This window comes from Doryrhamphus excisus, chromosome 12 (genome assembly GCF_030265055.1).
Source record: "Doryrhamphus excisus isolate RoL2022-K1 chromosome 12, RoL_Dexc_1.0, whole genome shotgun sequence".
NCBI classification, from domain to species: Eukaryota; Metazoa; Chordata; class Actinopteri; order Syngnathiformes; family Syngnathidae; genus Doryrhamphus; species Doryrhamphus excisus.
Genome location: NC_080477.1, coordinates 16,931,710 through 16,957,912, shown reverse-complemented (window position 1 = coordinate 16,957,912; position 26,203 = coordinate 16,931,710). Strand labels below are relative to the sequence as shown.

General features: G+C 41.5%; 1 protein-coding gene across 2 annotated transcripts in view; it reads right to left on the bottom strand.

The window, feature by feature from the left end:
• The window catches only part of tln2a (talin 2a), an 81,931-nt gene that overhangs the window by 25,615 nt on the left and 30,113 nt on the right, over nucleotides 1-26,203 (bottom strand). For both annotated transcript variants that reach the window (XM_058088979.1, XM_058088980.1), the window contains exons 5-28: nucleotides 24,773-24,902; nucleotides 23,193-23,345; nucleotides 22,981-23,123; nucleotides 20,987-21,114; nucleotides 19,725-19,788; nucleotides 19,520-19,624; nucleotides 15,946-16,101; nucleotides 14,765-14,866; nucleotides 13,886-13,962; nucleotides 12,305-12,485; nucleotides 10,984-11,097; nucleotides 10,757-10,865; nucleotides 10,444-10,652; nucleotides 8,921-9,019; nucleotides 8,402-8,569; nucleotides 8,197-8,331; nucleotides 7,675-7,834; nucleotides 7,368-7,534; nucleotides 3,261-3,389; nucleotides 3,042-3,155; nucleotides 1,925-2,038; nucleotides 1,407-1,541; nucleotides 193-321; nucleotides 17-119 (exon numbers count right to left, since the gene is read on the bottom strand). In XM_058088979.1, the coding sequence (XP_057944962.1) occupies nucleotides 17-119; nucleotides 193-321; nucleotides 1,407-1,541; nucleotides 1,925-2,038; nucleotides 3,042-3,155; nucleotides 3,261-3,389; nucleotides 7,368-7,534; nucleotides 7,675-7,834; nucleotides 8,197-8,331; nucleotides 8,402-8,569; nucleotides 8,921-9,019; nucleotides 10,444-10,652; nucleotides 10,757-10,865; nucleotides 10,984-11,097; nucleotides 12,305-12,485; nucleotides 13,886-13,962; nucleotides 14,765-14,866; nucleotides 15,946-16,101; nucleotides 19,520-19,624; nucleotides 19,725-19,788; nucleotides 20,987-21,114; nucleotides 22,981-23,123; nucleotides 23,193-23,345; nucleotides 24,773-24,902 (3,124 nt within the window). The remainder of the gene's footprint in view (nucleotides 1-16; nucleotides 120-192; nucleotides 322-1,406; nucleotides 1,542-1,924; nucleotides 2,039-3,041; nucleotides 3,156-3,260; nucleotides 3,390-7,367; nucleotides 7,535-7,674; nucleotides 7,835-8,196; nucleotides 8,332-8,401; nucleotides 8,570-8,920; nucleotides 9,020-10,443; nucleotides 10,653-10,756; nucleotides 10,866-10,983; nucleotides 11,098-12,304; nucleotides 12,486-13,885; nucleotides 13,963-14,764; nucleotides 14,867-15,945; nucleotides 16,102-19,519; nucleotides 19,625-19,724; nucleotides 19,789-20,986; nucleotides 21,115-22,980; nucleotides 23,124-23,192; nucleotides 23,346-24,772; nucleotides 24,903-26,203) is intronic.

The window sequence follows — 26,203 nt, the reverse complement described above, 5'->3', positions numbered from 1 at the left end:
TTGAAGTCACACCAACCTGTGTAGTGTTCATTGCCTTGTGCAGCACAGGTGAGAAGCTGAGCCATGGAGGACCCAACCGACTTGGATGTGCTGCCTAGCTCTTGAGCACATTTCTCCAACTGAGAGAAAAATGACAGAAATGAGATTCATGAAATTGAACTTAAAGTGTTTTTTTTTTTTTTTCTTTCTCACCGATTCTCCAGGTAGAGGTTTCAGCTGCAAGTTACCGGCAGCCAGTCTGGCGTCCTGCAGCTCACTTCTCAGCGTCTGGATGGCAGTGAGGGCGGAGTCGATCTCCATGGGGCCACAAGCTTCATGAGCCTTGGAATTAGAAAGAAAGCGATGATGTCATTTGAAAAAAAAAATAGTAGGAAACTTGGTTACAATTAGAAAAAGTATTTTTGTCGTCGTAATGTTTGATGCTCTTCTGGTATTTCTATTCAAACTGCAATGTTATAGCTAAAAAAAAATCATAGAGTGATTGGTCCCTTGTTGCTAGGCAGAATTAATGAGATTCTATAACTGCACAGACTAGTTTATAATAATAATAATAATAATAACAATTAAATCCATCTTCTATGCCGCTTCTGCTGGAGTATGCAGGTATGCTGGAGCCTATCCCAGCTGTCTGGGAGGCGGGGTACACCCTGGCCTACAATTAAATCACTGCTCTGTATTAAATATAAAACCCATATTGAAAAGGAAGAACATTCATTCATTCATTCATTCATTTTCTACCGCTTATCCTAACGAGGGCCGCGGGGGTGCTGGAGCCTATCCCAGCTGTCTTCGGGTGAGAGGCGGGGTACACCCTGGCCTACAATTAAATCACTGCTCTGTATTAAATATAAAACCCATATTGAAAAGGAAGAACATTCATTCATTCATTTTCTACCGCTTATCCTCACGAGGGCCGCAGGGGTGCTGGAGCCTATCCCAGCTGTCTGGAAGGCGGGGTACACTCTGGCCTACAATTAAATCACTGCTCTGTATTAAATATAAAACCCATATTGAAAAGGAAGAACATTCATTCATTCATTCATTCATTCATTTTCTACCGCTTATCCTAACGAGGGCCGCGGGGGTGCTGGAGCCTATCCCAGCTGTCTTCGGGTGAGAGGCGGGGTACACCCTGGCCTACAATTAAATCACTGCTCTGTATTAAATATAAAACCCATATTGAAAAGGAAGAACATTCATTCATTCATTTTCTACCGCTTATCCTCACGAGGGCCGCAGGGGTGCTGGAGCCTATCCCAGCTGTCTGGAAGGCGGGGTACACTCTGGCCTACAATTAAATCACTGCTCTGTATTAAATATAAAACCCATATTGAAAAGGAAGAAGAATCTCTCTAATTATCTATCCTTTTCTTTTTGTTGTTGAGCTCTAAGGATGTGTCCGCTACCTTCTGTGCGGCCGTCCTCAGCTCGGCCAGACAGGTGGCCAGGTTCTTGGCACACTGACCCAGTTGCATGGCAGCAGCCTGATCCGTCACCGTGGGAACAGATGACTTGGCCGAGGTCACCATCTTACTACCGGGCTGTGTAGAGTGGGGAAGATAAATGCACAAATGCAATAATGAGGACATTGCTGTAGTTGTATATACTATCAAGGAATGCTAAGGGTTGCAGTCTAAATGTCATGTGACCACAAAGCATTGTTGCTTGTTGCAGCAAGAAGGTTAATAAATGATATTTAAAAAAATCCATTTGTTTATAACTGTACCACAAGAGTGCCTCAAGAGTGCTTACATAAGAAAAAAAAGAGGTTGCAGGCCAACATGGAATGTCCCAACATGGAACGAACCCTATTTATACTTCACTGTTCAGCCTCATTCCCAAAGTAGTAGTGACAATTCTGGGGCATCAAGTTTCAACATTCCTTTTGTATAAGCATGTGTGTGTGTGTGTGTGTGTGTTGCACCTGTAGGAAGTTCTGGCTGGCAATAATGAGGGCAAGTTGCGCACTGAGGTCGTCCGGTTTGGCCTGACTGCTTCGCACCCCCTGGACCAGCTGAGGGATGTGGTCAGCCACTGCCTACACCGACAATTTACATGCATTAACACACATCACAGCAAACATGACTATTAAACCTTTACGAGAGTCGAACCTGCCAACCTTGAAGCAATGTTACGAGTAAGTTCCTGTTGCCTTACATTATCCTGAACCAGACGTGAACCATGAACAGCAATCAGGCAGCGGTATGAGTTCAATTCTAGTGTACATAATATATATATATATATATATATATATATATATATATATATATATATATATATAAATATATATATATATATATATATATATATATATATATATATATATATATATATATATATATATATATATATATATATATGTATGTGATTTTGACAAAGATCAGATCACATTTGATGGTGATTTTATGCAGAAATGTGAGAAATTCCAAAAGGTTCAGATACTTTTTCATACCACTATATATATATATATGTATATATATACACACACACACATATATACGTATATATATATATATATATAATACACACATATATATATATAATACACACATATATATATATATATATACATATATATATATATATATATACATACACATATTCACACACATATATAGATATACAGACAGCTCTTTTGAGCGAACAATGGTGCACATCACACAATGCTTCTCATCAAGACAATTCTTACCAGGTGTGTGTTTTATAGTGGGCAGGGCAGCTTTAAGCCACTCATCAGTGATTGGGCACACACCTGATTTAAATTGTTTGGTAAAAAAATGGTTTCAATTGCTCTTTAAGTCTCCTTAGGCAGAGGGTTCATTACTTATTCCTACCCCTTCTGTCATTGTTTGCATGCTATCATATCATCATTATCATTAAAATATGAAAACCTATAAATGTTTGGGTGGTTTTAGTTAAAGCACCACTGTTTTTTCATCTGTGCAATTTTGACAAAGATCAGATCACATTTGATGGTGATTTTATGCAGAAATATATATATATATATATATATATATATATATAAATAAAAGCATGCCCACCTTGCAGCTTTGGACCAACTGCTGGTGAGCGGCGGTGTTCTTGTTGGACGCGGCAGCATTCTGAGCAGCAGCAATGGTTTGGGTGGCTGCGGCCGCACCTTGTTTGGCAGCATTCTGGAGCATAAAAACATACAAAAATCACAATCAAATCTTTTTTAGAGTATTCTTAAGCCGCCACCCCCCAATTCCCACCGGTGTCCACCGCTCATCTTCACTTACCTCCAGTCTGTTGATCAACTTCTTCTTGATGGCATTCTGAGCTGCGGCGTTGGTGGCCACACGTAAACCCTCCGCGGCCTCCCTCAGTCGCTGCTGCTGATCCTCGTTCTCGGGATACGCTGCTGCACCCTGAGGGCACACACACACATACACACATACACAATCAACAACCAGCAGTTAGGATGACACAAAAAGCCAGAGGGCATTCTGGAATGTGGAATTTCAGCAGCAAAAATCTTATCTTCACCAACTTATCTGGCTATTTTGCAGCAGTGCTCACAATCTGAAGGTCCATGTCATTTGGTTCGGTTATAGGCCTCCATAATCCTTCTATGCACAAAAGTAATGGGACACAACTCCCAATTACATTTACAAAATAATACAATCTTGGAAAAACATTTTGGATAATTGTATGCTTCCGGGGCTGCACGGCGGTCGAGTGGTTAGCGCGCAGACCTCACAGCTAGGAGACCAGGGTTCAATGTCACCCTCGGCCATCTCTGTGTGGAGTTTGCATGTGTTAAGGATATATAATTAGAGAGATTCTTCTTCCTTTTCAATATGGGTTTTATATTTAATACAGAGCAGTAATTTCATTGTAGGCCAGGTTGTACCCCGCCTCCCAGACAGCTGGGATAGGCTCCAGCATACCTGCATATTCCAGCAGAAGCGGCATAGAAGATGGATGGATTTAATTGTTATCATGATTATTATTATATACTAGTCTGTGCAGTTATATAATCTCATTAATTCTGCCTAGCAACAAGGGACCAATCACTCTATGATTTGTTTTTTTAGCTATAACATCGCAGTTTGATCCACCCTGTGGAGTTTGCATGTTTTCCCCGTGCATGCGTGGGTTTTCTCCGGGTACTCCGGTTTCCTCCCACATTCCAAAAACATGCTAGGTTAATTGGTGACTCCAAATTGTCCATAGGTATGAATGTGAGTGTGAATGGTTGTTTGTCTATATGTGCCCTGTGATTGGCTGGCCACCAGTCCAGGGTGTACCCCGCCTCTCGCTCAAAGACAGCTGGGATATGCTCCAGCACCCCCCGCAACCCTCATGAGGAAAAAGCGGTAGAAAATGAATGAATGAATGTATGATTCCGTCTTTGTGGCGCTATTCCCCAGTGGACAATGCCAAAAGGGAATGCTTGGATGAGTTTGGTGTGGAAGAAGCCTACAACAGGCCCTGTGATAGCCAGATATCCCAAAACTTTTGTCCATATTCTATATGTGAAAACAAAAGATATATTTTCTGCAAATACAATTTCATCATATAATTTGTGCCCAGCTTCAAGCCAGTGGAGTGTTTTGCTGCCGCTAGCCTGTTGACAACACTTCAACAGAACAGCCAATTTACATAATGATTAAAACCTGCTAATTCCAAAAAGGGGGCTAATGAGGACATGGCATGCATGAATGAGCCACCAGCTAACAAGCCATTCACAACTACATGCAGGTTGTCACGCAGAGGACGCGTTATATCAGTTAATCAGTTACCATGGCAACAAGTCTCAACCGGTGGTGAATTTTGGGGCTGACGCTAAGTAAACAACTGGAGGGCGTTATTTCAAACCGAATTGTTATCGGAATGTGATCCAGTGGGCTGATAATGAGGGTGATGGAGGGAATGATAGATTAGTTTGAAGAGTTGTTTTGATGTGTTTGGTATAAATGATCTCAAGACTGCTTTGGTTTTTATAGTAACCCTATGTTATTACAGGGGGCTGCATGGTGGGTGTGGTTAGCGTGCAGGCCTTACAGCTAAGAGACCCGAGTTCGATTCGACCCTCGGCCATCTCTGTGTAGTGTTTTGCATGTTCTCTCTGTGCATGCGTGGGTTTTCTCCGGGTACTCCGGTTTCCTCCCACATTCCAAAAACATGGTAGGTTAATTGGCGACTCCAAATTGTCCATAGGTATGAATGTGAGTGTGAATGGTTGTTTGTCTATATGTGCCCTGTGATTGGCTGGCGACCAGTCCATGGTGTACCCGGCCTCTCGTCCGAAGACAGCCTGGGATAGGCTCCCTCGTGAGGATAAGCGGTAGAAATTGAATGAATGAAAACCTAATGCTACTTGCCATTCAGAGACGTCTTGAAGTAACCTCTTTTCTTGGGAAACTACAGACTGTCCAGTCTAAGATAAATCGCTTTCATTCGCTATCGTTTATTATCAACTCCTATAATAAAGTTGGGTTCGGCAGCTATTCAGAAGTCCTCGTGAGCATGAGTGTGACCAATCACAGCATTGGTCATTACAGGTCAGTCATGGGGGAATTACATCGCTTGTAAAGGCCGCCATCACTGTTCGGTCTAAAAAAGGAACCAATATAGAATGGGGGACATGACATTTTCCCACCCCCTTCCTCCCCCGACTGTTCACCACAGCCCTTGGGAAGCATCAGAATACGGGATGCAGTGTCGCTGTGTGAAAGAGTTCACACTTATGGCAACATGCTGCGGTCCTGGGCTCTGTGCGGCTGTTTTACAGAAAAGAGTGTAAAAGTGCTCCAAGTACAATTCCAGTCATCTTATTAAAATCAACACTCAAGTCTTCATTGAATTCAGTGTAAGCATTTGAAGTTAGTGTAATGTTACAGTCATTTGTCAACGGTTATTACACAGGCTAATTTAGGATCAAATGGCGAGTGTGCCACATTAAGCCGCACTTGGAATCCAAGTCGCTGAGATCTGCGCCAAGTGCAGTATTTGGATATTTTTCCAGCACTTTGATCATAGCCCAGAATAAAATCAGTAGAAGCTGCATAAAGTTTTGTATTCTAATCCTTGAGCGGGAGGCCATGAGTCCAAACTTAATTAAAATTTCAAAGTAAAAAAAGTAGAGTTCATTATCAGGTCAGACGTTCTTGTTTCCTATATTTAAAAGTGGAGACTTAACTATAGCCCCTCACTGGGTACGCTTCATTTGATTCAATCAAGAGAACTTTATCGAAAAATGCTCTGTTTTAATACTATACTACTATTAATAATAATAATAATAATAATAATAATAATAACCCACCCTCGGCCATATCTGTGTGGAGTATGCATGTTCTCCCCGTGCATGCGTGGGTTTTCTCCGGGCACTCTGGTTTCCTCCCACATTCCAAAAACATGCTAGGTTAATTGGCGACTCCAAATTGTCCATAGGTATGAATGTGAGTGTGAATGGTTGTTTGTCTATATGTGCCCTGTGATTGGCTGGCGACCAGTCCAGGGTGTACCCTGCCTCTGGCCCGAAGACAGCTGGGATAGGCTCCAGCACCCCCCGCGACCCTCGTGAGGAAAAGCGGTAGAAAATGAATGAATGAATGAATATTAACTAATACTACTATTTTGTACTATTTAACAGTATGAGAGAGCCATTAAATGTGCCTTATTAAGCTAAATTGTCTAACTGTATTACGGGTCCAGAGTTCACTGCATCAAATAGATCAGTGTGTGGATGAAAACTAATTTCTCCAACTAAAACTCTAAAACTAAAAAATATTTCCAAAATCAAGGGTCAGATTTAGAGAGACTAATCCATGCCTTTGTCTACAGCAGGCTAGACTACTGCAACAGACTTCTGACCAGGCTCACTAAACACAAGTTGTGACACTGCTGCAACACATCCAGAATGCTGCTGCTCGAGTTCTGACTAGAACCAGAAAATATGACCATATTAGTCCAGTAGTCAGGTCTTTGCACTGGCTTCCTGTCGATCAGAGAATAGAATATATCTCTTGAGCATAAACCATCTCAGGCTCTGATAAACTCAGGGAGTGGTCTCCTGCAGATGCCCAGAGTCCAGACTAAACAAGGCTGAATTTCAGTTTCATGCTGCGAAAATATGGAACAGTCTTGGAGAAGATGTGCGACAGTCCTCAACTTCGGCAATGTTCAAATCCAGGCTGAAAATGCTTCTATTCCACTGTGTATTTGACAACAGAAAGTAGTATTTTATATGCACTCATTTTTTATATATATATTTTTTTGTAGGCTTAAAAAAAACAAACAAAAAAAAACATGGACAGCACTTGTATTGAATCGCCTGTCCTGTGAGCGTAGATGTCAAATATACCGTATGACGTATCCACCCTTGGAAGACACACACATACCTTTGCTGCCTCCACCATCCTCGCAGTGGCGTCAGCCAACAACTTAGCAGCTGCCAGCAACTTCTTGGAGTTGTCCACGTCAATTTCAGCTTCTGCGTCAGACCTCATAGCGTTCACCAGGTCTGATGTGGCCTGAGCCAGCACACGGGCCTGACGGACCATCTCTCCTGTTGGTTAGGGGGTGTGTGAATTAATTAACAAAATGTAACCAGTGAGACAAAGGAGCGTAATTACAAGTCGTTTAATACAAATGAACTAAATCTATTAAATGGTTATGCATATCATCTACTGGTTCTTTTGTACGGACCTGCATCTCCCATGGAGCTGAAGATACTCTCAGTGACGGTCATGATGGTGTCAGTGGCCTGGTCGTAGCGGCCAATAGGCTCTCCCCTGGAGGTGTATTGGCGGACGTGTTGCAGGAGATCTTCCAGAGCCTGACTCACCACGCTGGCCGCCGCACTCACCTTCATCACAGGATACGAGTATCTTATGAACTACGCTTCATTGATACATTCATTCATTTTCTACGCTTATCCTCACGGAGTCACGGAGGTGCTGGAGCCTATCCCAGCTTGCTTCGGGCGAGTCGCCAGCCAATCACAGGGCACATATAGACAACCATTCACACTCACATTCATACCTATGGACAATTTGGAGTCGCCAATTAACCTAGCATGTTTTTGGAATGTGGGAGGAAACCGGAGTCTTTGGAGGAAACCCACACAAGTACAAGGAAAAGATGCAAATTCCACACATCCCTGCCCAAACAGAGATAGGAACCCAGATCTTCATCTACATCTACAATTTATTACTGTTTCTAACTGACCTGTTTGAGGAGCTCTCCGTCCTCCGTAGCAGAGAGGCAGGCTTGGACACAGCTCTCCACAGAGCGGTCCACCAGCTTCCCAGCTTCAACGAGCTGTTCCTGGCAAACCGGGGAGCTGATGGTGGGACTCACCACCTACGATGGGGATGAAGAGCGGCATCATTTAGAGAAACATGTCAAAAGTGTATTCATCTTTATGCAGTACCTTGGCACACGCCACCAGCTGGGAGGTGGATAGGGCACACTGGGTGGCGGCGGCAATGACTCGGTTTTGGAGGACAGTGTCCTCGGCGACCTGGGCCACGTTCTTGGCCTTCAGGACCAACATGGCTGCAGCGTTGGCCACTGCTTTGGCCAGGTTCATAAGGACATCCTGCAAAGCAACAATGAGCAAAACAAAGCAGAATTATATCATATAAACATGAAGTACTATTTTTAGATTTATTGTATTTCATTGACAATTGCTAACAATAATATTCGTTTACTTCAAACTTTTTTCACAGAAGGCCGCATACTGAAAAATCAAAAGTGAGGAAAAGGGCCTTAGACTGTCCAAAAGTGTGTTGACAGCATCTGTATTTATCTTTTGTCTTTTCCAGTAAGGACTTTCTTCATCTCTTTCTTGTGGCTAAATTGTCCTGATGGTTGTTTACAGCTTGCAAAACCATTTTTATGTAGACATTTATATTTTTTTAAAGTGTCAAAACAATAACACCATTATTACCTGGAACCTCTCATCTGTTTCGTTCTCTCCAATCTGTCGAAGGAGGTCTCCGCTGGCCTGGCCGATGCTGCCTGCTGCTGTCAACACAGTCTGTCTTGGCTAAAAACACACACACACACACACAAACAACAAGATTTAGAAAGGCTGAAATATGGCTTCTACTTCATGTGTTTAATCTACATTATAAAGCCTCAATGCTGCACAACAGAGAATAATATTCCTACAGCTGCAAAGTCATTCATCTGATCTATATATTAATATGACCCGACAAACCTCCAAACAAGATCATTAAAGAGGCCTGCAACACAAGTCTATAAGACTCCATTATTCATTAGCGCACGTGTCAACAATTCAGAGTGCCGTTTTTTTTTTTTTTCTAGTTTGCCGTCACCCATTAAAGATGGAAAAGGCCTTCCAGTCAGCTGCATGTCAGCTGGGGGTTTTATATTAGACACGGCCTGACCAATGCAGTCAGCACAGCATTTAATAAAAGTGGAAAGGCAAAGTCGCATTCAACTCAGAGACTGCAAATTTCATCCTATGCCTCTAGGTTTGGATGTAATTTGGACACAAGAAAGAAAAATCATTATTAAAAAAATAAGCCCTGTGTGTGTGTGTGACTTTGGAAAAAAAAATGAAAAAAAGCTACCTTGGCTCAATTTAACATTCATTCTGTTTGGGGTTCAACATTGCTGGCAATTTAGATTTTAGACACCAAAATCCGACATTTCAAGTATTAACTGCCTGATTTAATAATATTGTTATTGCTGGGTGAAATCTAAAACTTTGAGGACTCAATAATATATGAATAGTTTAAAAGAATGGCCCATAATTCAGAAATTGATATCCTTTTACATAAAATTTGATGTAATTATCGTTGTAGTTTTGTTGAGATTTCCACCGCTTATTATAGATAAAAACTGTTTTCTATCTGCGATTAAATGTGATTAATTGTGAGTTAACTAAGGATAAAAAATGAGATTAATCACGATCAAATATTTTAATCGATTGACAGCCCTAATAAATTATAATTAATTACTGTTAGCACAATTTAAAAAAATATTTTAAATAATAATTTTATTTTAAATAATAATGTTATTTTAAATAATACAAATAATAAAAAAATGTACTTAAATGTAAAATAATCGGTAAAAAAGTAAAAAAAAACAACTATAAGAAGAAATAAGAAGTAAATAGAAATAAAACTTGGTAGTTTACCATGAAGAAATTGAGGAAGAAAAATAAACTGTAACAGCAGAATGAACCAGTTGAAATTAAAGGAAAAAAATATATGTTAAATTATAAAATATGAAGTAAAAAGTGTCCTCCTGCTATTTTTTTCTCCAGCATCATAGGTAAGATGGAAAAAAAATGCTTTACCCCCATTAAGGGTCAACCCTTAAGAGGTTCAGTCTGTGCCCATATGCCCCCCCACCCTTACTCTAAATTTGTAATTACAGTAAAAAACAACAACAAAAACAAGTCTGGATTCAACGTTAATAGGCTCCTCCCTCCTTGGGTACCTCTCCAGATGCCGGCTCCACGGCCTTGAGCAGGTCAGACACGGCTCCCGCTAGCGTCCTGGCAGCCTTCATCAAGTCGTTACCGCCGCCCACCTCGTCCTCCATGAGAGCAGCTAACAGTTTAACCCCCTTGGACATCTCCGTCAGGTTGGAGGAGATGGTGGTGATGGCGCAGCCCACTGCGGTGTAATCCGTGTCGGTTGGGTCGCCTGGACAAAAAAAAGAAAATGATCATGTCAAGTTTGTTTAAAAAAAGGTCATAAAATTGCACTTGAATGTATTTAAGTTGGTATTTAAAATGGTAGCTACTGACCGGCTGTGAGGTTGACGACAGAGGCGGTTCCTGCAGTGATGGCATCAACCTGAGAGTGAATCTCATGTTTGGATTCATCCATCTTGTTTTGGATCCACACTTTGGAGGCCTTCATGAGAAAAAACACACACACAAGTCAGTTTTAGTTTCACTTCCTGCATATGGACTGCATATTTAATCGCCGAATACGGCATTTGTTTTATTTATTGCAGGTATTCTTTGCGTACCATGTCCTGTCCGAGTGGAGGCAAGTTGTCCACCTCCCCCAAGTCTATCTGTGCCTTCTGCACAGCTTGCATACTGGTATTGATGGTTCCCATTAGAGCTTGCTGGGCTGAGCTCTGAAAAGGAAACAAAAAATCTCACAATTGTTGGTGCTTCATTCAGCGGGAACATTTTTAAGACCTTTGAATTCAAATTTTATTATTTTATTATTAAGGTATCAAATGGCAGAAAAAAAACAAAACAATACATTAAGAAATACTAATTTTAGTCAGCAGGAAGACCGATACAATGGGGGGCCGGTGCTGGCTGTGTGGGGCGGGGCTTGCTGGGTGGTAGGAAGCAGTCCCTCACCTTTCCTACATTCTCAGTGACGAGCACACATACTCACATGCACGTTCATATATGCATACATATATGTGTATTTTTATGACATTAATGGTGATGTTGGCTGCACGGCGGACGAGTGGTTAGCACGCAGACTTCACAGCTAGGGTTCAATTCCACTCTCGGCCATGTCTGTGTGGAGTTTGCACGTTCTCTTCGTGCATGTGTGGTTTTTCTCCGTGTACTCCGTTTTCCTCCCACATTCCAAAAACATGCTAGGTTAATTGACGACTCCAATGTGAGTGTGAATGGTTGTTTGTCTATATGTGCCCTATGATTGGCTGGCGACCAGTCCAGGGTGTACCCCGCCTCTCCCCACAAAGACAGCTGGGATAGGCAATAATTTTACTTTATTTTAGTTTTATTGTACAGCCGTTGAATTCCTTTTGCTCGTGTATGATTGAGGGCTGCACGGTGGTCGGGTGGTTAGTGCGCAGGCCTCACAGCTAAGAGACCCGAGTTGGATTCTACCCTCTCTGTGTGGAGTTTGCATGTTCTCCCTGTGCATGCGTGGGTTTTCTCCGGGTACTCCGGTTTCCTCCCACATTCCAAAAACATGCTAGGTTAATTAGCGACTCCAAATTGTCCATAGGTATGAATGTGAGTGTACATGGTTGTTTGTCTATATGTGCCCTGTGATTGGTGACCAGTCGAGGGCTCTCGCCCGAAGACAGCTGGGATAGGCTCCAGCAACCCCTGTGACCCTCGTGAGGAAAAGCGGTAGAAAATGAATGAATGAATGAATGAATGAATGGTGATGTTTCACATTCACAGGGCAGAGAGCTCCGCTGGCCGACAGAGCAGCAAAATAACAAAGAGAGTCGACAGGAACCGAGTCATTTTAAGAAAATTACTCCATAACATTACTGAAAATGATGAGTTTAACTAAAGGACCATGCAGTGCCAACAAATTGCAATCTTTGGTAGCTGTGGTCTTACCAGCGGTGGCATATGTCCACGGTGCATCTGACCCATTGTGATCTGCTGCTGAGGAGACGGCATGCTTCCCATACTGAGCGACTCGGTGCCGATGGAACCCGATCGAATCACCCCGGGAAGCGCCACCGAGCCGTGCTCCGCCCGTCCCACGCGGTTAAACTGCTGCTGGAGGATAGTGGACCTGCGGCAACGTGGAAAGAACATTAGTGAGTACAACACATCACAACAGAGGAGATGAGATAACCCCAATGAGGGGTGAGGACCGGAAAAATATTCCACTGTGATGAAATGAGCCCCCACAAAACAGGCGTCTAATCAGGAAATGTTCACATGGAGCCTTCGCTTTTCCAGTGCTACAAAATTTCCTCTAGAGATTATCTCCTGGGATAAAGTCCAGAAGAGGAAGCATTGCCGTGGTGAAATGAGGTCCTGGAAGATGGATGTGTGAACTGTGCTGCAATTTGGTATGGAGGAGGAAATTGAAAAGGAGCTGATATGTTGTTTTGCAAGAAAAGTATGCAATAACATTACATGGCGCTACTACACCCTCATACCGCACCATGTAAAGACATTCTTCCTGCTATTAAGACTTCTAATGTTTATTTGACAAAGGTGCCAGGTGACAAGGTGGTACCCAGTGACTACTCCCCAAGCTTGTCAGAGCTTTTCTTCTCATCACTCACACACACACCGTGACTTGGAAACACACAGCCGCAACCCGGAAGTGTTTGTTTCATATTAATTTGGTCCATCTATGGCTTAACCGATTACTGCATCAAAATGTACACATTTTCGACTAAATGACTAAATGATCATGATTGTATTTTTGTGTATATTTATTGTTTTACTGTAGCTATTTAACAAACATTTAGGTTTTTTATTATTTTAACAGAACATTCAAGCAGCAACCTGGTGTTTTTTTTCAATTATTTGCTCTGTCAGTATTGATTAATCTCAAAAAACTAATTGACTGATTAATCAGTTATTAAAATCTTTCCAATTGCTGAACAAATGAGAACAAAAAGATTCATTTTCTTTACACACACACACAAAAAAAAACCTCAGGTCTTGCATGTCCGCTTACGGCTGCAGAGTGGTTAGTGTGCAGGCCTCACAGCTAGGAGACCCGAGTTCAATTCTGTGTGGAGTTTGCATGTTCTCCCCGTGCATGCGTGGGTTTTCTCCGGTTACTCCGGTTTCCTCTCACATTCCAAAAACATGCTAGGTTAATTGGCGACTCCAAATTGTCCATAGGTATGAATGTGAGTGTGAATGGTTGTTTGTCTATATGTGCCCTGTGATTGGCGGGCCACCAGTCCAGGGTGTACCCCGCCTCTCGCCCGAAGACAGCTGGGATAGGCTCCAGCATACTCCAGTGACCGGAGTGAGGATAAGAAGCATTGAAAATAAACGGATGGATGGATAGGACTAAATTAGCCTTGTTCATGCACGGTGGTCGAGTGGTTAGCACGCAGTCCAGGGTGTACCCCGTCTCTCGCCCAAAGACAGCTGGGATAGGCTCCAGCACCCCCGCGACCCTCGTGAGGATAAGCAGTAGAAAATAAATGAATGTCCGCTTACTTTTTAGGCGAGACAGATTCCTCAAGCATGGTTGCTTCCTCGTCGCCTTCCATTCCAAAACGATCCTTGCTTTGTTTCTATACAAAAAGAACACACATGCATTGCGTAAGTAATGCATGCGACTGTGATCCTATAATGTTGAATTTTGTGTCGACATCTAGAATAAAAACTACAGCTTTCATTTAGTGGAACTCCCAGCACATTTCATTTAGAGTTCATTTCTTTCATTAAATGAGTCCCACTCTGCAAATAAAAGGTAATAAAACTTTTCTTTTCGTATTTTATTGATGTGTTTAAGACAGAAATGAGTTCATAAAATAAACAGCGATGTAATTATCAGGGTAAACCAAAAACAAGGACTTCTATTACAAATTGCCAAACACAATTAGGTACCTTGACAAAAGCTAATAACAAAAAAATGTAGACACATAATAATCCTCAGTTGTGGACATGATCAGAATACTAATTTAACAAAGAAATAGTTCATTACTGTGGTTTTCTATGAATATAACCCCAATAATATGTCATATGCCTGTTCAAATATATAATATACGTTTAAAAAATGAAAAAATTACAATGCTTGATAAAAAAAATGATAACCAGAACCCAGACCTAAATTTAAAAAAAAAATGGAAGGGTTGTGCACAAGAGATGCCCTCGCCCTAGCAGAGCAGCGCTTTCATAATATGTTATCAGTCAAGACAAACTACAACCACAATAATAAAAATATTCTTAAACACATTTCTGACTGTGTCAATCTACCGATTATCTGATTACAGGCCCCATTCCTTGCACATGTAAACAAACATATCTGTTTTCTGCACATCAACTGATCTTTTTAATGCGTATCCATTCATTCTCCTGTGACTAACATCTCACCTTTTTGAGGATGATGTCGATGTAACCCGCAATAAGCTGAGAGATCTGCTCCCCTTCGGTGGTCTGAACAGAGTAGTAGCTCTCCTGGTACTCCCCGAAGTCCTACACAAACACACACACCATTGCATGATTAAAAACACAGTCTAACTATTTAGACTGGAGGTTCTTATGCATTAGCCACTCAAAAGAGTTGCCCATTCACATGTGGTTCTTCCAGTTTTGTCGGATTAAATCCATGTTGCTCACTACCTTGAGGCCAAGGACATGGAGGAGGAATATCGACGAGGACGGCGAAGGGGGGACGAGTCAGCTCAATAAATCGAGTGCATGAGGGAATTTAAGAAGCGAGGGAACATTACAGTTCACTGGGCTCCTGTTGTGCTAATTCATACACCATTGGGTGCCAAAGGTTGCACGGGGAACGAGTGGTTAGCGCTTAGGCCACACAGCTAGGAGACCCGAGTTCGATTCCACCCTCTGTCATCTCTGTGTGGAGTTTGCGTGTTCATAAGTTCATAGGTATGAATGTGAGTGTGAATGGTTGTTTGTCTATATGTGCCCTGTGATTGGCTGGCGACCAGTCCAGGGTGTACCCTGCCTCTCGTTTGAAGACAGCTGGGATAGGCTCCAGCATACCCCAGTGACCGGAGTGAGGATAAGAAGCATTGAAGATAAACGGATGGATAGGACTAAATTAGGTTAACAGCCTGGTTCATGCACGGCGGACATGTGGTTAGCACGCAGGCCTCACAGCTAGGAGACCCGAGTTCAATTCCACCCGCGGCCATGTCTGTGTGGAGTTTGCATGTTCCCCCCGTGCATGAGTGTGTTTTCTCCGGGTACTCCGGTTTCCTCCCACATTCCAAAAACATGCTAGGTTAATTGGCGACTCCAAATTGTCCATAGGTATGAATGTGAGTGTGAATGGTTGTTTGTCTATATGTGCCCTATGATTGGCTGGTGACCAGTCCAGGGTGTACCCTGCCACTCATCAGCTGGGATAGGCTCCAGCACCCCCGCAACCCTCGTGAAGATAAGCGGTAGAAAATGAATGAATGTGTTACCAAAGGTGGCTTGTGGAGGGAATACTCGGAGTGGGACCTCTAAAGTTGAATGCAATCTGTTCCACAATGCTATTTTTTTTTATTTGTTTTCCCATAAGATGGTATGATAAATCTTACCAGTGTGAAGCTCTTGGGCGAGGCGGCCCACCTCTTGACAGTGGTGAGCGGCCACTCTTGCACCACGTCTTTGGTCTTCTCATCCACTCTCATCACAGACTCTTTGGTGATGCCCAGAAGGCGTGGTACCAGCTTGTTCTTGCTCTTCATCTTTTCCTGCATGCAGGGGAAAAAAGAATGATGAAAACAAGCCTGCGCACAATGCGAGTGCGGCTGATTTGACGGAATCCCGCTCAGACATTTTTCTCCCTTTGTTTCCCGACCAAAATGTAATACATACATATAAATGCCATTTAATGGCAACAATGGTCAGGCTGCTGATTCATTATATTTATTTTTGATGTAGTCATTTATTTCACAAAGAAAAAAGAAAAAGCACAAAAACTGAAAAAATATTGTACTTTCATGCAGGATTTATTGACAAACTGTGATTTATGTTGATTCTTGTTCATGTATAAATGCAGTGGAACCTTGGTGAGCATCATTAATTCGTTCAAAAGGTCTGAATCTCATGCAATGGAACTAACTTCCAGTTCCTGTTTCCATGAAGCTAACGGGATGCTAAAACAAAGACATTTTATGACAAAAATGTCAGCTGAGGGACTAATTTTCTGTGCCGCTTAATCCCCATTAGGGTCATTGGGTCATGGGGTATGCTGGAGCCTATCCCAGGCAACTTTAAGCACAAGGGGAGGTACATACACACCCGCACACATGACGGAGAACGACTCCACACAGAGATGCCAAATGGAGATTCAAACCCAGAGCTTCCATATCTAACTGTGTGGGCCAACATGCACTTGTCCACCGTGCGGCTCTAATGAATCCATTAACCAAGAACATGACAAGACTAGGGATCGACTGATGTGTTTTTTCCCAGGTTGATGCCGATACCGATTTTTTTCCATCACACTTAGCCGATGGCCGATTTTGCTTGGGTCGATACTGCTTTTGCTCAATCAATTTATATGAAAAAATGACAATCATAACAAATATTACAGGTCTCAAATTTAAACAAATATTTATTGAAATGTAAACACTGAAAACAGTAGGATTCAGTTTTCTTAAACAATCATTTAAACAGTATTATCAATTTAAAAATGAATAAATATTCATATCCGACTGCGTGTGTTGCAGGGTCCTCCGGCAACACAAAGCTGCCCAGCGGATGCCTGTCTGTAAATGCACGGAAAAATATATCGGCGAACCCGCACGCGTATTGGCTGTTACCGATTCAAGTCAAGAACGTAATATTGGGCCGATATATCGGCCGGCCGATGTATCGATCCTTAGACAAGATGTACACCAACTGGAAAATGTACCCAGGTAAACTTTAATTCATTCATTTTCGACCGCTTTTTCCTCACCAGGGTCGCGGGGGTGCTGGAGCCTATCCCAGCTGTCCTCGGGCGAGAGGCGGGGTACACCCCGGACTGGTGGCCAGCCAATCACAGGGCACATATAGACAAACAACCATTCACACTCACATTCATACCTATGGACAATTTGGAGTCACCAATTAACCTAGCATGTTTTTGGAATGTGGGAGGAAACCGGAGTACCCGGAGAAAACCCACGCATGCACGGGGAGAACATGCAAACTCCACACAGAGATGGCCGAGAGTGGAATTGAACCCTGGTCTCCTAGCTGTGAGGTCTGCGCGCTAACCACTCGACTGCCGTGCCGTCCTTCCCAGGTAAACTTCAGGAATAAATTTTGGATGTTAACCAAAAAATGATAACCAAGGTATGCACTAACCACTGATGCCAATGTTGATGCTCTTTTAGCACTGACTTCATTGACCTTATTATTGTTTATACAGTAACAAAAATATAACAAACTAAAAAACATACGAATCCTTGAAAAACATTGATGATAAGTAAACTGGACGCATCACTGATGTTTCCTTTTTAACCAAAGCAAAAGGTTTCAGGAGCTATGGTACAGACGGCGAGCAGATGGACAGAATGTGACGTTGAGGGGCCAAGGAGGGTCACTGTGAAAAAGTTATGGAGGGAATGTCAATTCTGTGGGGTATCCAGGAGGAGGGTTACAAGGCTGGGGTGCTGGGGGGGGGGGGGGGGGGGGGGGCAGCCAGGCTATATTTAAATGCCTCTGCTCTGTCAGATTACACTCAAGGCAGACCCAAATGACAAAGGTCGAGCAGTTACCATGTGAAAGCTGATCCCAGACTAAAGCAAAGTACTGCTTTAACGATGCAGTTTTTTCTGATTTTTTAAAAATTTATTATTACAATCAGTCTTCTCGGATTGTCAATCTTGGTTAGGCTGCAGCATACCCCCGCTACCCTAACTAGTAAGGATAAGCGACATACAAATGTTGTCCCTCTGTTTCCTTTTTACTAGTTTTCACAGTGTGCATGTAGAAAATGGCCAACAGGGATGATTTTTTTTTTTGAAGCTGTAAAAGTTCAAGTGGACTGGAACACCTGCTGTGTAATTCCTTCAACTCCTTTCATCCAGTTAAATTCAAGCCCAGGGAAAAGATTTCACACTCCGGAGATAAAAGGCTCCTGCTCCACTTATACCAATTCCCCAAATTAGATTTTTGTTTCATTAATTCAAGAGCAAAAGAAGACAAAACATAAAGGAAAACTGCACTTTATTCAACTTTCATCATCCACAATCCTTATGTGAGACATGAATGCATGAAAGTCTATAGAAACACTCCATTCACATATAAACTTTTAATGCTGACACGGTTATTATTATTATTATTATTGTTATAAACATTGTAAATTGTAGTGACACCTCACCACACCTGTCAGCTAGCTAACAAGTGATGATGCAACTCCACAATAGAAGAGAACATGTTGGTGCAGTTTTAAACTAAAAAAACGGGTGGCAGAAGTGGCATTTTATAAGACCTCAGCATGCATCTTTGCCTTGTAAAAGAGTGCTTGTGTTCTGCAGCAAACAGGAAGTGAAAAGGCTTGGAGCCGTGTTGCGCGAAGGACGTTGAAGGGAAATTTTAACGCGTGCACAAATTTTCAAATGTGAAAATTAGGAAAAATTGTTTATTGTTTTTGTAATTGTTACTGTTTATTTTAATGTAGAAATACAATTTTCTTGTGTTTTTGGCATTTTGGCTAAACATATATATGGCTACATTTGCCTCAAAGTGAAAGCTATGTCTGAAATGTATCTTTTCACAAAAACCATTTCTGTAGAGAATTGATATTTTGCTGAAACTTACCTATGTTCTACTGCTGATTACTAAAGAACGGAAAAAAGTAGAAACAAACTTTTTTTTTTATTTTGATGAAAGGTGTGTCATGTCTACAGTATATATCCCACCAATACAATATTCTGTATCTCTTGAAAAATCACTCAAAATCATCAAAAATGGCCGGTACCAAAAGGGATGTCTAGTTTTTAATGTGTTAATGGGCTGTCTATTTTTAGCTGTTGTTATATCTTTCAAATGCACAGAAGAGAGAAAGTGTTTATGTGGATGAATTGTGGATTGTAAAATTTAAAAAAGTACAGTTTTCCTTTAAGGCTAGCTGAATGAAATAGTGCCAAATAATTACTGGTAGTTAGTTTACCTCACCTTGACCAAGAAGAAAGACACTCCATATGTCCTCAGAGATCTTGCCAGTTTGACATATTTCACTTTAGCTTCAATCTCGGTCATTTCTCCGCAATTTTTGTGCTCCTGCCACAAAAATCACAAATGTATTGTCAGGTTTATATGTGTGTATGTGTGTGTGTGTGTTGTGGGGGGGGGGGGGGGGGGGGGGTTAGGCAGGACCTACCTGGAATATTTTCTTCTCTGATCCTCTTTGCTTTATGTACTCTTTGGGTAAAAACTCCTTCAAGCTAAAGGATTTGAAAGAACAACATGACAGTCAAAGCACTGAAGAATGTCCGCTGAGGGAAGAACACATAAAAAAAAAAAAACAACTGCACTTTTGGGGGTAATTTTGTCCGTTATCCACAATCCTTATGTGAAACATGAACATACATCTTTCCCATTTCTATGTATTTTAAAGACAGAAAATCAGCTAGCGGTGGCACGTTGGTCTAGTGGTTAACGCGCAGACGTCACAGCTAGGAGACCAGTGTTCAATTCCACCCTCGGCCATCTCTGTGTGGAGTTTGCATGTTCTCCCCTTGCATGTGTAGGTTTTCTCCGGGTACTCCGGTTTCCTCCCACATTCCAAAAACATGCTAGGTTAATTGGCCACTCCAAATTGTCCATAGGTATGAATGTGAGTGTGAATGGTTGTTTGTCTATATGTGCCCTGTGATTGGCTGGCGACCAGTCCAGGGTGTACCCTGCCTCTCGCCCAAAGACAGCTGGGATAGGCTCCAGCACCCGCCGCGACCCTTGTGAGGAAATGCGGTCGAAAATGAACGAACGAAAATCAGCTAGCGTGAAGGAGCTAACATTGCACGTGCTGCGAAACACCTATTTAGAATAATAGCCCTCGCTCAAAACGTCGACGCCACTACCAATGATGGCGTATAAGTAACTGAGTGTCAATTGAATTTACCAGCTCAATGGAGAGCACAAGTCTTGTGCTGGAAGATACAGCCATCCAGCTTTCACTAAGGTTTTCTTTTGTCAATGAAGGTTTTAGCACAATTGCTACATGCTAACGCTAAAAAATGGCTTCGTTTTTCACTATTACCAGATCTGCCTCGCACCCAGCAATGTTATTCTCTGCCTGAGGCGAGCCATCACAAAGTCTGCATGATATAAGTGGTAACAAGCGCTCTCTCTATGTTGCTGTTGTTCACTGAAGTAGGAAGAAAACTCTGAAAATGCTTAAAATGACCAAAATATCCCATTACCTGCATTGTGAGCAGTTTTTTTTTACTGCACACACAACAGGGTGTGTTCATGTCTCACATAAGCATTGTGGATGATGCCCCCCTCCTCCCCTCAAAAAAAAGTGCAGTTTTCCTTTAAATGGGGGATTTTCAAAGAAAGAAAGACCCTCCTCACACTTGGAAAACCGTTAATAAAAATGTTGCACATTATTATGGAGCGCATGTTGGATACAGTACGTACTCTAAGAATCCAGGTTTGTGTTTGTGCTCTATGAAAGGTCCAAACTGGATCTGGGCCTGAATCCCGCCAAACTCGCCCGCCTTGTCGAATGACACGGGGTGCGAACCATTGAGGATGTCATCTCGAGCCTGAAAGAGAAGAAAGAGGCATTCATTTAAATTCCAACTTTTAATATGCGATATTAAAGTGAATTTAAGAATGACGTATATTCAAATTTCAACTCGTCCCATAAAGTCTAACGAGGTGTTAACTGGAAATAGGCGATTATTTGGAAAGAGGCGGTTATGACCCAAATTTCAAAACTGTAATGACTTGGAAAACACAGCTCTCTTTCACCATTGGGTCATTATTAACACATACACTGCATACGCAAGTACAAAGTTAATTGCTAATTAATTTTTAAAATCCCAAATACTTGAACCAATTCAAGAAACAATACAAGCAGTTGATGTTTGCTAAATACAAGGATGAAGAGTCTTGAACCAGTCATGATGTGCTATACATATCATTATATTGACACTTACTATGGTACCCATTATGTCATTGTATGGTCATATCACCTTGTACTTTGATATGGGACAAAAAATTAAAAAATTAAAAACAAAAAAAAATTAAACTGTATTATGTAAACTGAAAGCTGGAAGTGAACAAATGTAACAGTTACTGATTGTAAAAGTACCAGATGGAGGGGTAGGATTTAATAAGCTTTGCTTCTTCCTGCTCCTTTTGGACATGTGGAACTGTGAACTGATTATGTGATGCATTCAATTGTAATCTGATGCATGTTCATATGAAATAAAACCATTACCATTACCAATTAACAAACCATGTTTTTGGAATGTGGGAGGAAACCTGAGTACAAATACAAATTAATAAAAATAAAAATAGTAATAAAAATAAAATGTAAAAATAAAAAAAAAAGTAAAACAGAAAAAAAACAAAATTTTAAAAAACAACTTACACTATATTAGGAAAGCAGGAAGTGAACAAATGTAACAGTTACTGATTGTAAAAGTACCAGATGGAGGGGTAGGATTTAATAAGCTTTGCTTCTTCCTACTCCTTTTGGACATGTGGAACTGTGAACTGATTATGTGATGCATTCAATTGTAATCTGATGCATGTTCAAATGAAATAAAACCATTACCATTACCAATTGTAAAGAGTACGGCAGGTCGCAAACAACTTGTTAAAGCCCATGTAGAGGTAGATAATGGATGCTGACCACTCAGTCGTCCTGCGCCAGCATTTTCGATTAGCTGTCCAAACGAAACAACCTGGTGCCTAACATCCAAGGAACGAAAAGGCAAAGGAAGTTGACCCCCATTGTACCACCTGGCTAAACCTTTCTTGACTGCTAATCGCTCTTTCCAGTGCTGGCATTGCATTTGTTTATATTGACGCGCTTCCTGTCCAAATCCATCAAAACATGGTAGCGTCTTATCAGCTATTGCCTTCACTCACTGATGGTCTGATGTCTCACCAAGTACTGAGCTGATAGTGTCATGGTGCTCCACAAATTCCAAGCTGTGGTTCTGGTCTTCTTAGTTCAAACAGTCTTTATGCGATCATACTCAGATATACATACGGAATCTAATAATTGAAACCAAGAATTACCGCAATGTTGGCCCACAGCAAAGGCTCTTAAACAGACGCAACCTCTCCGCTCACAGTTCATCACAATGATCTCACCCAGTTCTTACAACAGTCACCCCGCATGTCATCCCTTATAGTTATTCCGCGGTGAGACTTCTAACCAGAACCAGACGTGGAGCTTACTTTACTGCTCGTTCTCTGCTTCTTACAAGACGCAGCTGAACATGTAGGCAAGGTACTCCATGACCTGGCCCCTCTGGCTATGTTTCAGACATCTTGTTTCACATTCCACCTTGAGACAATTTTCTAATATCAGCCTGCCATCTTTAATGGCATTCCAAACAAGCGATCTGCAGAATGATACTCTCCAGATAAATGTCATTCAATGGTGGTCAGACCTGCACGTAAAGAAGGTTCAGCTGGACCGGGTCACGGGAATCCACATTTTGGTCTGAGTAGAAGAACTTGCGTCGTAGCAGAAGCGTCTCGTTCTCGTCCACGCCTTGCTCCCTGAAAGTCCTGCTGTGGTCCAGCCAGTTCACTGACAAAAGACATAAAGATTATGTGTTTAGGCACAAATGCTAGCTAGATAGACGCTGTATAAACTCACAGTCGTCATCTGTATGCAGTTTGGCTTTCAGCTTCTCCATCTTCCTCTCGTCACGCAGCAGCGTTCTATCTTTCTTCAGCGTGCCCATACCGTCGTCTTTCTTCTCCTCCACCATCTCCTGAATCAGCGAGTATTCCTCGTAGTTAGTGATACCTGCAAATAAACAAAGGGAGACACAATAATCACTTTTTTGCACTTTTTAAAAAGCAATTTTGGTTTTTTTTCCATTGTCAGTTTAACATTCATTCCCTCACACAGCATGACTGTTGAACATGATTATTGATATCACACATTTGCTGTATTTTAACCTAGAAGGCTAGCATAACATAAGATATTGTTCATTCATTCATTCATTCCGGGGGTGCCGGAGCCTATCCCAGCTGTCTTCAGGCGAGAGGCGGGGTACACCCTGGACTGGTCGCCAGCCAATCACAGGGCACATATAGACAAACAACCATTCACACTCACATTCATACCTATGGACAATTTGGAGTCGCCAATTAACCTAGCATGTTTTTGGAATGTGGGAGGAAACCGGAGTACTCGGAGAAAAGCCACGCATGCACAGGGAGAACATGCAAACTCCACACAAGAGATGGCCGAGGGTGGAATTGAACCCTGGTCTCCTAGCTATGAGGCCCGCGTGCTATAAGATATTGTGTAAGTATGTAAACTTGTTGTAAGGTCATCAAAATTAGCGGGAAAAAAAAACTAAATTTTGGCCCATGTTGAGATGTAATTTAATGTTACAAAGAAAAATTGATGGCGCCACAATAGCGTCCATACAGAGTCCCGCAGAGTCTGCCGCGCTTTAATAACTTTATTCTGACCTGCACACATCAACAGCAGTGCAATTCCAACACCAAATATGTTTCTCCAACTCACAAACGCCTCTTGTCAGCTCTTCCCGGGAACGACACTTCCTCAATGCCACTAGACTGACAGTGAGATGCATTTACAGACACTCCGAAAATCACAACAACGTATGTCTGGTGTCAATACACACAAACTTCTTACTGTGGAAGTGCAATTTGGTGCATTTGAGTATGCTCGGAATTCCTGGAATCCCACCTACACTCAGACGTGTGGACTATCTTTTAACTTGATTTACATTTTCAGTTAATACATACAAATATATATAATTGTGTTCGGTCGTTTATCTTTCTCTTCATAAAATACAGCAAAAATGGGCACATTTCACATGTAGAGGCAAGCGGTGATTAATCGTGATTAATTAATGTGATTAACTTGATAAAACATTTTTGACCATATGGCAGCCTTAAATACAAAAATAAATAAAATTGATGTTTGACTTAATTAAACTTCTTTTGTTTGTTTGCATGTGGAAAAATAAAAAAGACAAAAATCAGAAATCAGCCTAGTGGGATTAATCTAGTAAAAAAATATACACAATGTCGTTGTGAGGTGGCCGTGTACCCTCAAAAGTCACAACCACAAATCTACTCGTCCAATGAGCGTCCAGTCGTTGTCAATTATATGGCCCTAGAAATGGGACCTAGTGGATGTAGAGGCAAGTAAGTACCATGCAGTAGAGTTGCCGAGTACTGAGCGAGTAGTACCTATTCTACTGCATATCGTCACAAGCAGCTCGCCGACTGTTTTAGAGTCATCCACCATGATGGTTTTTACGGCCCCATCTAGCATTTTGATTTTCTGTGGCTTCTGCTTCTTCTTGTATTCGAGAATGTCCTGCAAAGTCAAAAAGAGAAAACACAAAAAAAATTAAGAAGAAGAAAATGAGAGAGTGATGAAGCACAAAGCGAGACTTCAATGTTTTCCCCTTCGAGGAAAAAAAAAAGATCAAATGGGTCTAGGTTGTGAGGTGCAAAGACGAGACGAGCGAATAGAATAGGGGGGCACAAAAACTAAATTTACCGGCTGCCTATCACAGCCTGCTGCTTCCTTTTCCTCAATCACAATGAGGAGAAGAGATTTGGTACAAAAGAATTGGTCACAGTCATGCATGCTACCTTGCCTTGGCTTGAAAGCTGAGAGAGCATTCAGAAGAGCAAAATGACAGGCATTCCTGTACAGAGTAGCTTCTGGAAGCTAACATCATAGAACTAACTTTACTTTACAAATGACCTTTTGTGTAATTAAATCATAGTTGACCATTTTATTTTGTTTTTCAGCATGTTTTTGGATGCCATTTATGCATTGGAGTGCTTCTATTTTTCAGGTAATGGTAATGGTTTTATTACATTTGAACATGCATCAGATTACAATTGAGTGCATCCCATAATCAGTTCACAGTTCCACATGTCCAAAAGGAGTAGGAAGAAGCAAAGCTTATTAAATCCTACCCCTCCATCTGGTACTTTTGCAATCAGTAACTGTTACATTTGTTCACTTCCTGCTTTTCTAATATAGTTTTTTGTCACGTACCAAAGTACAAGGTGATATGACCATCCAATGACATAATGGGTACCATAGTAAGTGTCAATATAGTGATATATATAGCACATCATGACTGGTTCAAGACTCTTCATCCTTGTATTTAGCAAACATCAACTGCTTGTATTGTTTCTTGAATTGGCTCATCGTTGTGCATTGTTTGAGTTCCTTACTCAATCCATTCCATAGTTTGATTCCACATACTGAAATGCTATGGCTTTTTAACGTAGTCCTAGCATATAAGTGTTTCAAATGTAGTTCTTCCCTGAGATCATATTTCTCCTCTCTTGTAGAGAAGTATTGGATGACATTTTTAGATAATTGGTTATTTTTAGCCTTATGCATTATTTTAGCTGTTTGAAGATGAACTATATCAGCAAGTTGAAGTATTTGTGATTTTAGAAATAAGGAGTTAGTATGTTCTTTATAGGCGGCATTATGAATTATCCTTACTACCCTTTTTTGCAGTATATTTAGTGAGTGAAGATTACTTTTCTAGTTATTACCCCATATTTCCACACAATAAGTAAGATATGGTAGAACCAGAGAGCATTTGTGATATTATTTCCAAATGTGTAAAACTGAATATAAAATGT